This window comes from Chiloscyllium punctatum, chromosome 9 (assembly GCF_047496795.1).
Source record: "Chiloscyllium punctatum isolate Juve2018m chromosome 9, sChiPun1.3, whole genome shotgun sequence".
Taxonomy (NCBI): Eukaryota; Metazoa; Chordata; class Chondrichthyes; order Orectolobiformes; family Hemiscylliidae; genus Chiloscyllium; species Chiloscyllium punctatum.
In genome coordinates this window covers 114400238-114416060 of record NC_092747.1, presented here as the reverse complement: position 1 = coordinate 114416060, position 15823 = coordinate 114400238, and the positions used below count along the sequence as shown (strand labels likewise).

The 15823-nt window shown below is 39.4% G+C and overlaps 1 protein-coding gene across 1 annotated transcript in view; it reads left to right on the top strand.

The window, feature by feature from the left end:
• tubgcp3 (tubulin gamma complex component 3) overlaps positions 1-15823 on the top strand; it is a 56503-nt gene that overhangs the window by 25158 nt on the left and 15522 nt on the right. The window contains exons 10-17 of the mRNA XM_072578121.1: positions 996-1128; positions 3005-3171; positions 6146-6256; positions 8342-8453; positions 8942-9131; positions 11526-11661; positions 12467-12535; positions 13919-14054. Of these exons, the coding sequence (XP_072434222.1) occupies positions 996-1128; positions 3005-3171; positions 6146-6256; positions 8342-8453; positions 8942-9131; positions 11526-11661; positions 12467-12535; positions 13919-14054 (1054 nt within the window). The remainder of the gene's footprint in view (positions 1-995; positions 1129-3004; positions 3172-6145; positions 6257-8341; positions 8454-8941; positions 9132-11525; positions 11662-12466; positions 12536-13918; positions 14055-15823) is intronic.

Genomic DNA, 15823 nt, shown 5'->3' with positions numbered 1-15823 from the left:
CCATTCAAAGTGGATCCATTGCATTCACTGTTTCCAAAGCTAAACATACACTCAAGGTCTCACTCTACTTGCCCATCCCCCTTCTGTTTGCTGGTCACTCCTTCCCCTCTGCCAGTAGTGACAGTGTCCTGAAACATCGACTCCCTCTTGTGAATACACAATAGTTTGTAGTATCCCCAGCTGCCACTCATGCTCCTAAACCCAGATCTCGACTTGCTCAAGGCAGAGGCACCTCCTGCACACATGGCCATCCTGACCCACCAGGAGAATCTAGAGTTTCCCACATAGAGGCAGGCCAGTCATGGGCATGAGCTCCCCTAATATATTTTAATTCAACAGAATATGGACCATATGTTTCATTTGAGGTTCTAAAATGCTAATCATCTATGTAACATTTTTTAAGGTAGACTTGTATCCTTACATCAATATCCAGTCACAAGAACCAAGGGAATAATGCCTACCAGTTTCCTCCCTGGATTGAAGATAAGCTCTTGAGACAATATAAAATTGATCTCTGCTTCTGGGGCCTCTCTGCTCTCGCTCCTCCTTTTGCACCACCATTCCTGAGTCCCAACTGGGTCTGTTTGCTTATAAATTTGGAGCATTCGTGGCAGGAAGGCTATCCAGTTATAAAACCATCTGATTAATTCAAATAACGTGTGGTCAACCAATATTGTGGTGACCCTGTGTAACATAGAAAAGGCTGAAAGAGAGAGGAAGGAAACAGGTGACCAGGGTCGATGTCTTAGGTTTGACAGAAAGGGTTATGAAATGAGAAATTGAAAGTAATTGTCCAGGACTTTTGTCTTGGGATGCACTAGAAAATTGCACTTGAGATTTATAAACATTTGTTGAAAGCTAAACTCAGCAAGTACATAGAGAAGACACTAAATGCATTCTTCTGAGTCCTGGGTTGATTGTGGTTTGATTTCCTGTAATTTGTATAATTGTAGTTGAAATTCTTTTGCCATTTTCTTTCAAATTGAAACCCACAGATACAAGTGGAAGATGACCAAGGTGTAAATGTTGGTCTGGAAAATAGCCTAACACTCCGCCGCCTACTGATTTGGACCTATGATCCCAAGATGAGACTGAAGACACTTGCAGCACTTGTTGATCATTGCCAGGGTCAGTCAGGATGTTTTAAGTTTCAGCACCATTTTGCAAATTAAAAAAGCACGTGCCTTTGTTTCTCACTTTTAAAAAGAAGTCATTTGGAAGATGCAACCAGGAACCAAATTGGATGTTAACATTTATTTCATCTAAGTGCTCCTGTTGGTGACAAACTCAACTCATTTGCTTAACTGAATATTTTACGAGTAGTTGTGAATGGAACTGAAACAAAATGGTAAAGGAATGCTAGCGGGTGTCCAAGAGATCATTGGTGAGTTGATTACTATTTATAGCATACAAGAAATAGCTTAGGACTGAAGCCAAAGTGTGAAATCTGCTACAAGTTACAATGGGGGAGGTCATATGATAAAAGACCAGACAATCCAAAAGCTGAAGAAACTAGTTACTTTGTGGAGGTGGATTAATGAGTGCCTAGTAATATTTAGTACAGATAGTACAGATAGGGCGGCACGGTGGCACAGTGGTTAGCACTGCTGCCTCACAGCGCCAGAGACCTGGGTTCAATTCCCGCCTCAGGCGACTGACTGTGTGGAGTTTGCACGTTCTCCCCGTGTCTGCGTGGGTTTCCTCCGGGTGCTCCGGTTTCCTCCCACAGTCCAAAGATGTGCAGGTCAGGTGAATTGGCCATGCTAAATTGCCCGTAGTGTTAGGTAAGGGGTAGATGTAGATGTAGGGGTAGGGGTAGGGGTATGGGTGGGTTACGCTTCGGCGGGGCGGTGTGGACTTGTTGGGCCGAAGGGCCTGTTTCCACACTGTAAGTAATCTAATCTAATCTAATCTAATGAGATTGGCAATGGGGAAATCAAAGATAGTAAACAGCGAACTATCTCTGAATTAAAGGACACCACTCAGGAGTATGATCTGGGCTATTGATGTAAAATTCAGGGTCACCAGTTTAATGCGTAACTGCACAAGAAAAAAGTAACGATATCATTGCATTTATTATTAGGTCAGTAGAGTATTGGTTTTTACAGGGGATAATACATTAGGCAACCTCAGTTGGAGCATTGGATGCAGCCTGAAACTTGGAGCCCCAACAATTCGAGCACTGGCCACATTTTCATCCAGAGTGCTGCAGCAAAGATGCCTTGGAACTGGAGTCAGTACAGAAAAGAGAAACAAATTTATAATTAGTTTAAGGAATCTGACCTGGGAGGAGCTAGGGAAAATTTCCTTCTCTGGCAGAGCGAAGGATGCAGGTGGGCCAAGATTATTGAAGGGTTGAAGAGTGTGAGAGAATCCATTAATGGAATCTGGTGTGTGTGGAACAGACTCCTAAAACCAGGAATCTGGGCTGAAAGGACGAATGGGTCACTAAGAGACAGACAATGTAGGTTGTCGCTCTTATTCACAGATTGTGTTAATATTGGGATGGACTGGTCATGAATGACATGAAACACATTGTTTGAGAAACCATCTGTAAGTGGGGAGATGTTAGAGAGTGAAAGAGTTAGTTTATGGAATTGTTGAGGTGAGTTGCAGTTTGTTTTTTGCAAATTTCTACTTGTGAGATAAAATAGTACAGAAAAATGTGAAATAAGGTCAGATTTATTAGTGCAGAAGTTCAAATGTTCTGGATTCATTTTTTCATTATGTATTAATTGTGTTTAACTTTATGCAACTTGTGAAGATTAGCTGGAGATTCAGTTGTGGCCCTCAGGCCATTCTGAAATTGATGGCATCATGTTGTGAGGTATATATTTCTAATGTATATTCTGTAAATGAAAGCTTATATAACTGTGTAAAGATTGAAGGATAGAAACACAGACAATGCTGGGCTTTCTAGATAAAACAAGCTAAATTCCTTAAAGGTATAAAATGTTCTTAAATTTAGAAAGGGTGGTGTAATTTCCTGTTTTGGTTTGCTCAGGAAGGAAAGGCGGAGAGTTAGCATCTGCTGTCCATGCTTATACTAAGACTGGAGACCCATACATGAGATCACTGGTGCAACACATTCTCAGCCTCGTATCACATCCCATCCTTAACTTCCTTTACCGCTGGATTTATGATGGAGAGTTGGAGGATACATACCATGAGGTAAACTATTTTCATTTGTGTGTCTCCCACTGTGTTTCTTAAGATAAGTTGGAGGATGTGGATTGTAATGTGCACTAGTCGCTCAAACAACAATGGCTTCACAGCTCATCCAAGTTGAAAATCCTCTGTACCACAATTATTTCTCCTCTTCCATCTACCTGCCCCAATTCCTTTGATGTCTGCTTTTCCAATCTCAGCAATTTATGTAATGTTTTGTTTAGCACACTAAATGCAGTGATAAGCAGGTCTTTGTAATTTCTTGAGGTAGAATCAAGCTGTTGCACATGGTGGAAATGGAGACTTGGAGACATTGATGCTTAAGTTTATGCAATTGCCTTTATTTGTTAAAAGCATGGAAATTATGACTTGGCTCTTGAAGAAAAACAAGTAACTTAATGAAGCAAAGATAACAGGAGTAGGAAAAAAATCAGCTCAAATAAATGCATATTCTAACAGACTCTCGCAACCTTTGTGCCAGCCATTGAGGAAGTTGAGCAAGCTAATATTTATTAGCTATCTAGAACTGCTGCAGAGAAGGTGTTAATAAACCACTTTTGTGAATGATTGCAGTCTATCTGCATGTAGGTACAACCACAGTGGTGGTTTACTATTTCAACAGAGCAACAAGTGGATGTTTTAGAAGATTAGCTGACAATAGGAAATTCTCATAGGAAGTTACACTTGCATTTCTGGTTTCTGCAGTTTGCTTTGCCTATATACAGTAAATAAAAACAATATGGGTTACTGTGAAGATTTCTACAAATTACTATCTGTATCCAATGTTACTGTGTAAAAACCTGTGGCCTCTATCACAGAGAAGAAGGGCATCAGGTGCATGAAAAGCCCATCCCCTTTGAGTCATAGATCCTCTTGACTTGAAATTATGTTATTGTTCCTTTGTCATCACTGAATCAAAATTCTAGAACGTTTGAACCACTACATCCGTGGGAGTTCTTTTCCCAAAGGATTCATAGAATCCCTACAATGCATTTGGTCCCTAGAGTCTGCATCAACCTTCCAAAGACCATACCACCCTATCCCCATAACATTGCATTTACAATGGCTAATCCACCATCTTGTACATTCCCGGTCACTATGGCACAATTTACCCTGATTCGTCCACTTACCTTACACATTATTGGACTGAGAGAGGAAATCAGAACACCTGGTGGAAAGACACACTGATTCGGAGAGAATGCAAACATTTACGGTCACCCAAGGCTGGAACTGAACCCAGTTCCCTGGTACTGTGAGGTAGCAGTACTAACCTCTGAGCCACTGTGCTGCCCACAGTACTGCAGAATTTGAAGGAGGCAACTCTCCACTGCATTTTCGAGCAGTTAAGAATGGGCAATAAATGCTGACCTTATTAGTAATGCCTACATGCAAGATTAAATTGCAAAAATAAAAAGTCACTCTATACTCCATATACTGTATCTCTTTCCACAAATCACTGTGGTATTTTATGGTAACCTTTGATAGTCTTTCTGTCTTTTAAACAAAAGTCATGCTACCATTAAAACAGAATTCTGGCGTTGCTATTAATTGAGTTGTGTAATTTATATTCTGTAACCACTGTATTGCAATAGCAAACTACATCTATAAGTAGATATGCTACCATAAATCAGGGCTGCTCAGTCTGCTCGTTGTAATCGTCCTTGCCTGTTATTCCGTGGGCATGCAAAGTTTGCAAGTAGACAACTTCAAGGAGAGGCTGCAATTTGCTGTATCCCTGCAATCCTATTTTGGATTATGTTGGAATTAATATAAAGCTCAGATCTATTAATTGTATCCAAGCCATTTGTAATGAAAAGTGGGCAATTCCGAGCAGTCCCATTCGTCACTGCCAGTTTGTACGGTGTACAAGATGCACCACAGAAATTCACCAGCATTACTTAGATTATATTTTCCAAACCCATAACCACTACCATCTAGAAGGACAGGAGCAACGGATACATGGGAACACAACCATCTGCAGCTTCCCATCCTAGGGGCATGTCATCCTGACCTTGAAATGCATCACCTTTCCTTCAGTGTCACTCCCTAATGACATTGTGCATCTACCAATGCCATATGGACTGCGTGGTTCAAGAATGCAACTGAGGATGGTAATATTTGCTTGCTTGGTCATTGCCCACATTCCAAGTTGCAAGACAAACCAATGTATAAGTGAAGGTATGCAGTGATCAGTGTCTAATCCCACAGATTCCTGCTTTGCTATTCCCCATCACAGTCGTTGTAATTGTGCTGTTGGTAACCTTGGAAATTATTTATTTTTAGGGTTGTGTCTCATCTTTGGCCTTTTGCCACCAAACCATTACATTGTTGTCAATTTAATTGTTTTTTTTTGTGCTTTTTGGAATCCATTAATGTAAAATTGAATAAAGCTTGTTCCTTTTAGACAAATGCTGATTGAATAGAGTAACATTTACAATGAAGGGAGCACTTAATGAATACTGTAATTATGCAAATCATAGCTTATAACAATAATTAACGGAAATAAAAATCAAAATGATCAAACCATGAGGTCAGAAGTTTTTGTTTGCTGAGCTGCAACCACTGAATTCTTCGCTAACAACTCTAAACTTATTAACTAGCTTTTATTAGCCCTTCCTGTTGATGGATAGATAGCTCAGTTCATCCTTGTTTTACCCATAAAGTTAGAATAAAATTAACTCGTGCCTTTAAAGTGAGGTTGACTGAGTTGTACTTGTTCACTGCCTCAGCATTTTATTTTGAATCCTAGAAAATTGCTGCCTTGTGTAATTTACTACCAATTACGAAGGTATAATCAGAAGTTTAAACAAGTGTCCGTGGTAAGCATAATTGTTAAATTAGAGCTTTAGTAACCACTGAGCTTGTGAAAGTGCCTAAGCATCTCTGGTTAACAGAATGCTGTACTGTTATGCTTGTATGCAGAATTATTATTATTATTACTAAGTATGTCACACCTTTTCCTCACTATTGTTTGAAGTTTTTTGTAGCTTCCGATCCAACAGTGAAGGCTGACAGACTGTGGCATGACAAATATACGCTGAGAAAGTCAATGATCCCTTCCTTCATCACAATGGATAAGGCCAGAAAGGTGACTACTCAGGGATTATTCCAAAATGTTTAATGCCAGAGCTTCATTTGTACCTAGACATTTACACCTTTCTGCCATTTCTGTATCTTGGCAGGAAAATTACATAATGAAATCCTGATAAGGCCGTTGATGGTGCAGGTGCTTTGAATACTGCTGTCCTCCCAGTTAGAGACAGTGTTGACTCTGTCCTAGGCTGTGTGTTCAGGTGGATATAAAAGATTATTTGAAAAGAGAACAGGGAGTTTTACAGTGAACTAGCCTTTATTTTCCGAGCAATAAACATCAATAACTAGTTGTTGATTTAAGCTAATGCTTGTGAGACTTTGGCTTTGTCTGGATAACTTCAAAAACAGTGGTTGCACTTCAACGTTGATGTATTGGCTGTACAAATACTTTGGGGTACGCAAAGTGCTGGGCACTATGTAAATGCACGTACTTTTCTTCCCCTCCCTGTTACTTTTGAATCTTTATTAAAATATTTAACACGAAATTAGTCGACTTTATAAAGTGACTATTAGGATTAAATGATTTCAGAAACACTTTCTAAACCAGTGTATGGTATGTAACTGTGGGTATGGTAACAGAGTCAGGTTCTGGGCTAATAATTTAGAGACATGAACTAATAATTCAGAAATGTGTTGAAATCCCAAAACAGCTGTGGGGAATTGACATTCAGCTAATGAAATAAATTTTGGAATTGAAAAAGCCAAATCAGTCATCTTGACTATGAATGAACTGAATTGTCATTAAAAACACAACTGATTCACTACTATCCTGACCCAGACTAGGTTTTTTTTATGACTCTTGGCCAATGACAACATTAATGTTATTGACCTTTATCTACCCTAACAAACTACTCGGTTGTTATCATCATGTTCCCGAGGGCAATTAAGAATGAGCAATAAATGTAAAGTGGGCACATTGGCACATCCCATGAATAAATAATTTCTGTGTTGTGGTGTCGCCATACATAGCTGTACTGAAATTTTTATTCTGCCATTTTAATTTAAGCTGTGCCAAAGTGATCCTGAAATTTGAATTTGACTTATTGAAAGCCACTTTGCATTGTCACAGATGCCAGTCATTGTCATGATACCTTAAACCTGAACCTGTGGGAACCGTTGGGAGCCCATTTCATTAAAAGCCCTGGAGGTAGAAACATAAGTTTTAAATTTTGTGTGCAAATGAATATTGTGCAAGGAGTATTATTGATTAATGGCTAAACAAGGTCAACATTCTCTATAATAAGGAGTTTTTGTTTCAGTGAACTGTAGGGCATTTATTTAGGGGATAATGGGTTAGTAAAACAGTTTTTATTTTAAGCGTAGGTATTCAATTGAAGTTTCATCTCACGTTTTGGAGCAGTGTTTTAAAGTGCTAGCTGAATGTGTGCTTTTCCAAAAATAAACTAAAGAAGTGCAGGTGCTGGAAATCCGAAACAAAAACACAAATTGCTGGGCACACACAGCAGGTCTCGCAGTATCTTTGCAGAGAAAGCAAAGTTAATGTTTGGGTTCAGTAACCCCTTTGCAATTCCTGCTTTTGTTTCTGTGTTTCTCCAACTGATTCCAGAATGCTTTTGATACCATAGAGTCGTGGAGTCATACAGCTCAGAATCAGACCCTTCGGTCCAACTCGTCCATGCCACTTAGAAATCCTAAACTGATCTAGTCCCATTTGCTAGCATTTGGCCTATATCTCTCTTAACCCTTCCTATTCATGTACCCATCCCGATGCTTTTAAATGTTGCACTTGTACCAGCATCCATCACTTCCTCTGGCAGCTCGTTCCATACATGCTGTACTCTGTGTTGCCCTTCAGGTCTCTTTTAAATCTTTCCCCTCTCGCCTTTCAACCTATGCCCTCTAGGTTTGGACTCTCCTACACTGGGAAAAGACATTGGCAACTTCTTGAGGGATTAGTGAGCCCTGACCAGCACCTGCACCATGCTCAATTCCCAAACTGCACCCAGGCGTTTGATCTCTGCTGGAAAGACCCATTTGACTTCAGTGGCCCTTGTCTTAAGCTAGGTTTAGCAGAAGATTTTCACATCTCTAAAAACGCAAGTTTTTTTTTCTGCCTCAGGTCCTTTTGATTGGAAAATCTATCAATTTCTTGCATCAAGTGTGTCAGGACCGAACACCAACAGCAAAGATGATGATGGCTGTGACAAAATCTGCTGTTTCACCGAAAGATGGTAAAAATGTTGTATTTCACACAAATCTTAGTAGCTTTCAAAGTACTCTGCCTTTCAGGTTACTGTATAATGAACTTGAAAGTGATAAAGAAATTGAAGGAAAGATAAAGGCATGCACTTCATGGGTTTGTCTTTTTTGTGGTAGACCATTGTGGTTTGATGGATTGTTTGTGAACCAGAGCACTAACTCTTATTAATTGATATGTAAAATAATGAGTGTGATGCCTAACCAAACAATAATAAAATGAAGGTATCCTTATTAAATAGTTTAAGTCAAATGGTATGTGTGTGAAAGTGGATTATCTTTGTGAATAATTCATCAGATGGCACTTTTAAAGCTAAAATATGTTTGTATAAGATTTCTTGTGAGTTGAAAAATTGTGAATGATTCTATGCAACTCACTAAACCATTAAATTGCACTCAGCTGTTACATAAAGTATCAGGTACATCGATATGTTTGATTTTAGTTTTGTTAATTCAATTCTAGCTGCTGAGTTGTTCACTGATTTGGAAGGTGCTTTTCAAGAAAAGATTGATTCAGCTTATCATTTAACCAGCAAATACCTACTGGATGTCCTCAACCAGAATTATCATTTGCTGGAGCACATTAAGGCTGTGCGACGTTACTTGCTGTTAGGTCAAGGAGATTTTGTTCGACACCTGATGGACTTATTGAAGTGAGTACTAAACTCTTTCATGTTACCAAGATATGTGAATGTTTTGTAAGCTGAGAGAATCATGACAAGTTAGGCAGGAAGTGGTTACTGACTGGCTAATGTCCAGTACAACTATTGATTCACTAGATTGTGGTAATTCTGTCAGCACTTTCAACAACTTTGAGCAGGGGATTGGGGAACTGCTGTTTAACCCTTTGTGAAAAGGCATGATCCTCATTTTGACCCACTGGAAGGAACAGCTGATAAATCAAAAGGTGAAGCAACGTCTGTGAGGGAAATACTTGGAAATAAAACTTGATTCCCAAATGATATTGCATAAAACACTTGGAATGTTAGTGAGACACTGTCCAGTCCCAATGACTGAAGTTCAGATAATGAATTCCCAGTGGATTGGAGCTGTTCATTATCCTGCAGAATTGAGTAGACATCTGCATATAACTTCATCGACCTTAAATGCAACTTTAAGAGAATTACATGGGATAGTTTTTAGGACTGTGAGCACATTTCCCAGCAAGTCTGTTCCTTGTTCTTAAATCAACCAAGTTTCATCATGTACCTCAATCCCTTCTCTTCACCCACCCAAGTCATCTTTTAACCCCATTTATACTGTACACTTCAAAGAATGTTACCATAACGTTATTCTCTAGATGAATGAGTTCCACCTCACTCCACCCTCAATCTTTCCCTTTTTGTTAAAATCTCCCCTGTAATGCAGTATTCAAATCTTCCAGCATAGCGAAACATTTGCCTAATCCTTTTACTTCGTTCTTGCCATAATTTTCAAATCAGTTGCTCCAAAGGCATTTCATGTCCACATAAAGTCAATCTAACTTATTTAACCTTTTCTCATATTCACTAAATTTCATCACACTTTGTAACTCATGCAGATTTCCATGGCACACTTGCACTTGATTGATAGAAGGGAGAGATGAAGAGCCCAGCTAAAGAGGGAGAGATCACTCCTGTCAGAGTTTAATGGACAGAGATGAGCAAGTTTATCAAAGCGACAGAGGGGAAGTAGGAACTATCTCGTAGAGTAAGTTTGGATTATTTTAAATACAGCATACTCTAATTATGATGGTTTTGGATTGCCCCCATCCCTACCTCCCAAAGTGTGCTTTGGACTTTTTTGAGGCTGGGTTTCAAAATTATTACAAAAAATATTTATGCTGAGTAACCAAGCTCTGTCTCCATCCATGGACCTGGGTTATGAATCTGTGTTAGATCTGTCATCAACATCTTGCATTTGTACAGCAAAATTTAAAGTAGGGAATGGGTGGAATATGTTAAACAGGGAATTTACGAACTTGAGGTTTTGTTGGCTTGAAAGCAAATAGCCAATGTTGACAAAAGAAGGAAGAGTACAAACACGGTCAGTGTTGTTCCTCCAACTCAGAAAATGACTGAGTTCAGTGAAACCATTAGAAAGAAAAGTGGTACTGAGAGGCTGGGGCTTATGCATGTTGCTGGAATTGAAAAAGAACTTGTATCGAAGTTTGTGATAACTCTATATGAAGTGCTCAGTGTTAATATCTTATGACAACACTGTAAACATATTCCACGATTTCTTTTCAAACTGTGGTGATGTTGATAAGCATTTTTAAAAAATTGGACGCTTAACAAGTGTCTTCAATGTAAAAACAAATTCAAAGACCCTTCTCACAGGCTTGATAATAAAAGACAGTAGAAGAAACTGAGGAGGCTGTCCAGAAATAGTGCATTAATGATTAATGGAGAGAAATGTGAGTGTGTGGGACCTTTAACAGCTGATGACATGGACAATGTGACTGGAATGAGAGCATAGATTTTGGAAATCTTGGATGTGAAAACAAAGAGGATTTGTGGACATGAAATAACAAAGAATTTATTTTTGAGACCCTGTTCTGGAGCCATTGTAATTATACATTGTTGAGATGTGACAGAATTTTGCTTGAGTTAACAGTTACAAGAGGAGGAGGATGACAGGGAGAGCATCAGCGTAGTGATGTCTGGGTCAAAAGAAGGCGAGAAGATACAGAGCAGAGGTGGATGGAAACATTCAGCTTTTGTTATGGAAGTGATATGAAATTTAAAACTAAACTTGCTGTAAAAAACATGCTTGGAATTATGAATGGTTTGAATTTGCCTGAGACTACAGAGGTTACAAGAATCATTAGCAATGCAGCAGACTGATGATGACATCAGTCTATTTATCAGCCTTCATGTGGAATTGATTATCAGACAATATCCATTCTAATGAGTCTCTCTCCTTTGACATGATTTAGCTTGAGTTTACACATATGTGTTTGTAGTCTGTTCTGAAGTTCTGTCAAGTTAGTCAAATGAGCCACGGGATAATTGTGGTAGGAATTAAAATGGTTAGTGATTTTGTATGGCACCATTGTTGTATTATAGGCCAGAGCTGGCACGATCAGCCTCAACATTGTATCAGCATAATCTGACTGGAATCCTTGAGACAGCTGTCAGAGCCACCAATGCACAGTTCGATAGCCCTGAGATTCTGAAACGTCTGGATGTTCGCCTTCTGGAGGTAACTAATAATATGGATGAAACGAACACAGAAAATTCAGGAGAAACTCTTCAGGTTTGGCAGTACCTGTGGAGAGAGAAGCAGAACTAACGTTTCGAGTTCACTCTGAGTCTTTGATTCTGAAGAAAGATCAAACTGGACACAATGTTAACTGTGTTTTTCTCCATCAGAGTGCTGAGAGACCTGGTAGGTTTGTCCAGCATTTTCTGTATTTGTTTCAACTTTCTAGTTTCCTTTTAGTATTTTGCTTTTGTTTTACAATGTGTGCACATGAAGCAAACACAAGTGCTATATGCTTTAATTTCACTTTCGGGCTGGCAGTCCAATCTGATAGTATGAAGGTATCTTCATAGTAACTATCATGGATAAAATGGAAAGCTTCTGTTGCTAACATGAGACATGTTTGTCTCATATATCTTGTTTGAAGGCTTTGGTCAATAAGTGTTATATAGTGATTTTGACTATTGTGTATAATTTTTCTGTGGACTGGAAGTATCTTCAGTGATGTATTTTCAGGTCCAGCTCATTGAGGACTGATTGGTAACATCATATGAAATTGCAGTCAGACTTCCAATTAGCTGTAAACACAGGAACCCTTTTCCACACTGCTCAAACACTTTGTGACTGTGGCAGTCATATCATCTTAAGCAAATTAGTAGCTACGCAATATTGCAGAAAGCTGCATGCCTGCAAACAAATAAGCCAGTTACAAACAGTGTTCCCTTTAATTCGTACTGCAATTCAAGGGAACGTGAGTCGTGCCATTGTCTCCAAACTTACTGTCCCCCTTTTTCATTCTTTTTAGATATCAGCTGGAGATACAGGTTGGGATGTCTTCAGTTTGGATTATCATGTTGATGGCCCAATTGCAACAGTAAGTTCATGGACAGTGAAGAGGTAATTGTAGGAATTCTGGAAATAAATCTGGATGATTCAGAACCTGAGCACTTTGTTGGAAAGTTAGTTTCATGGTGGTTCTTAAAAAGCTTCTTATTTCATTGCACTCAACCTGAAAGTGAATTGAGTCAATAATTTATGAGAGCTAAAAGATTTGCAGTTTTAAAAATTAATACCATCTTATTTTACAATGACCCAGTGTTTTCTTGTAATAGCTTAAACAGAGTTCTTGTAGTTCACCAACAATAAATTTTCTGTACTTAGGCAAAAGTGGTCAACCAGAAATTGAAATCCTTATGTTATTTTTGTTTGTAAAAAGACTCAAAATCACATTTGTAGCTGCAGAAATTCATGATCAGTATACTCAAAGTGCAATATCACTTTGGACAATGACATTCTAATAATTTCATCACTAATATTGACGTTAGAAAATTTCTGTTCATTTTCCATCCTCCTCCTAAGAGGACAATTCCACCCATCCTTACGTCTGTACTCTCTTCCCAACACCCCCATGCATTCTGCCCTCCTAGCAAACCCTCTGCACTTTCCACCTACTCTCCCATCTTTTCCTTATTTCCCTCAACCCTACCCCTTGCCCCCACCCCCATTCCTACTGTACCTCCCTATTTCCTCTTTTACCTCACTCACTTTGTCCCTGAACCCTACTCCATCTTCAACCTGCTCATTAACTCTACTCTCTTTACACATTTCCCTCTCTACACCCCCTGTACCAGATCCACCACCCTGCCAGTTCTCCCTTTTTCTTCCCCACACCTCAACCTGGCCATCCTCTGTTCGATAAGGACCATGCAGGTACCATGATTATGACCGACAATAGATTTCTGAAGCAAGAAAGTTAAACTATGCAGTGTTGAATGTAAACAGCAATATAAAACTGGTTCCTGTGACTCCAGTCCTTCCTTCCTATTTAGCTGTGGTAATGTTTTGTCAAGTATTCTGTTGACTGATAATCACTGATTCTTTCTCTACCGATATACATCAATGTCAAAAAAACACCTCCGCTTCTATCCTCTTTTCAGCTGGTCCATCCTGTAAGATCCCAAACTCTACATGATTGGCTCAATCTGATGTCACGATCTCTCTCCTTTTGCCTTGTCTGTTTTTATTTTCACTTCTGCTCCTCTCCACTCCTCCCCCAACCCCTCTGACATTCTTTTTTGTAAACCAACTGCAACCCATTGCAACCAGACTCTATCAAAGATGTGTTTGTTCATCATCATTCAGCATCCTCGATGAGGTAACTTTGGGGAGAATGCGTACTTTGGGGACAATGCATACTTTGGGAACCTATGCCTTTTGGCAATTGTTAATGTTTTATTTTCTGTGTGTTCTGTTTTAGGTATTTACTCGAGAGTGTATGAGCCATTATTTAAGAGTATTCAACTTTCTCTGGCGAGCAAAGCGAATGGAGTACATTCTCACTGATATCTGGAAAGGGCAAATGTGTCATGCTAAACTACTGAAAAACATACCAGGTACAAATTTACTTTGAGCCTTCTCCCTCTTTCCCTGCTGTAATCACCCACCACACTTCCTTAGTCTCTTGTGAAGGACCATCTTCTGCTGCAGTTTGATTTTATAGCATTTCACTCTGAACAGCATGTCTTAGTTCGGACTGAGGAGGCTAACAATTCAACGCTTGTATTAGCATTTCTGTGCTTCTTTTGGTCTGAGTCACAGGGCAGTAATAGGGATTGAATCCAGTTTTTCCTCTTTATTGTTTCCTCCTGAATTAGCTACAGCACACAGAATTGACTATGACTGAGACTAACTAACAGGAGTTCAGTCTGAGACTTTTGATGCTTCTTGTATCTACCGTCTATGCTCCAGCAACCTTGAAAGACAATGGATCTCACCTAGAGACTGTTAGCTGGACTCCTTGTGACAAATGACAGAGGATCAGTGTGAAAATTGTTGTTCAAGCCTGAAGCACTTGAATGGGTTGTGAAAAATAACCTCACTTGCTCTCTACTGGAACTTGCGTGAATAAATGTAGGTCTGTTACCCCTCTTATCTACTTCCTTTTCCTTGTTTTTTTATCTTGTTGTCTAAAACTCACTGACACATTGAGTGCATGAGAATCATCCTAGTAAAAGGAGTACCATCCTTTTACTAGACAGTATCACTATTGGATGTGTATCCAGGCATGATTCTGGCCCCCGGCTAATTGTGTTCATTTCCACTGCACCACCATCTCACCCGGACCGCTTTGACGGTACCTTCCAAACCAGCAAACTCTATCACCTAGAAGGACACAGCAGCAGATGAATGAGAACAGTACCATCTTTAGAGTTTCCCTTTGAGTCTATGATCATCCTGACATGGAACAATGTCACTGTTCCTTCAGTGTCTCTGGGTCAACATCATGGAACTTTTTTGTTAAACAACAGCATGGGTGTCCCTACAGCACTTGGTCTGCAGCTCACCCCTACCTTCTCAAGAACACCTAGGTATAGACAAAAAGTGCTGGTCGAGCCAGTGTGGAACTTCAGAACTGAGCTGAAGAAGCAATTTATTCATGTGTGGGATGTAGATGTCCCTGGCTGGCCAGCATTTATTGGCTGTTCCTGGTTGCCCCTTGAGAAGATCGTGGTGGGCAGCCACCTTGAACTGTTGCAGTCCACCTGCCTTGGATTGACCCACAATGCCATTAGGGAGAGAATTCAGGATTTTGACCCCCAATGCAGGGGGGTTGAATGTATAATCCATCTTGCTAGAGTACTGTGTTAGTCTACCCTTTTCTGCTTGATAATGTGATTTGAGAGATACTTGAAATGTGTAGAAGAATCAGTAAGCTTTTCTGATGCTCAAATTTTGATTATCAAATTTTTTATTCTTCTCTGTGTGGTTTCAGAATAAACCACCAGAGGGCAGAAGCAGATGAGAATGACTGGAATAAAAACAAAAAGTACTGGAAATGCTGAGCATTTTAAGCAGTATCTATTGAATGTTATGATCATAGTGAAAATGGGCTATCAGTATTCAGCTTTCATCATGAATTTTAATACTTTTGACCCAAAATATCTGTGTGATCACTTCATAAATTCGGGGAACCAAATGGAACATACAAAACTGGCTTCGTCAAAATTACCACTTTAATCATGAGATGCTGAAATGCAGTGACCTGTCAAGAAATTCCCATCTCCTCTTTTACTCTCACTTGCCTGTAAATTCAAATTAAGAAATAAAAGTTGTCTACAACTGTCCGGCTTGAAGTGGAGCAATGACATAGACCCTAGAATCC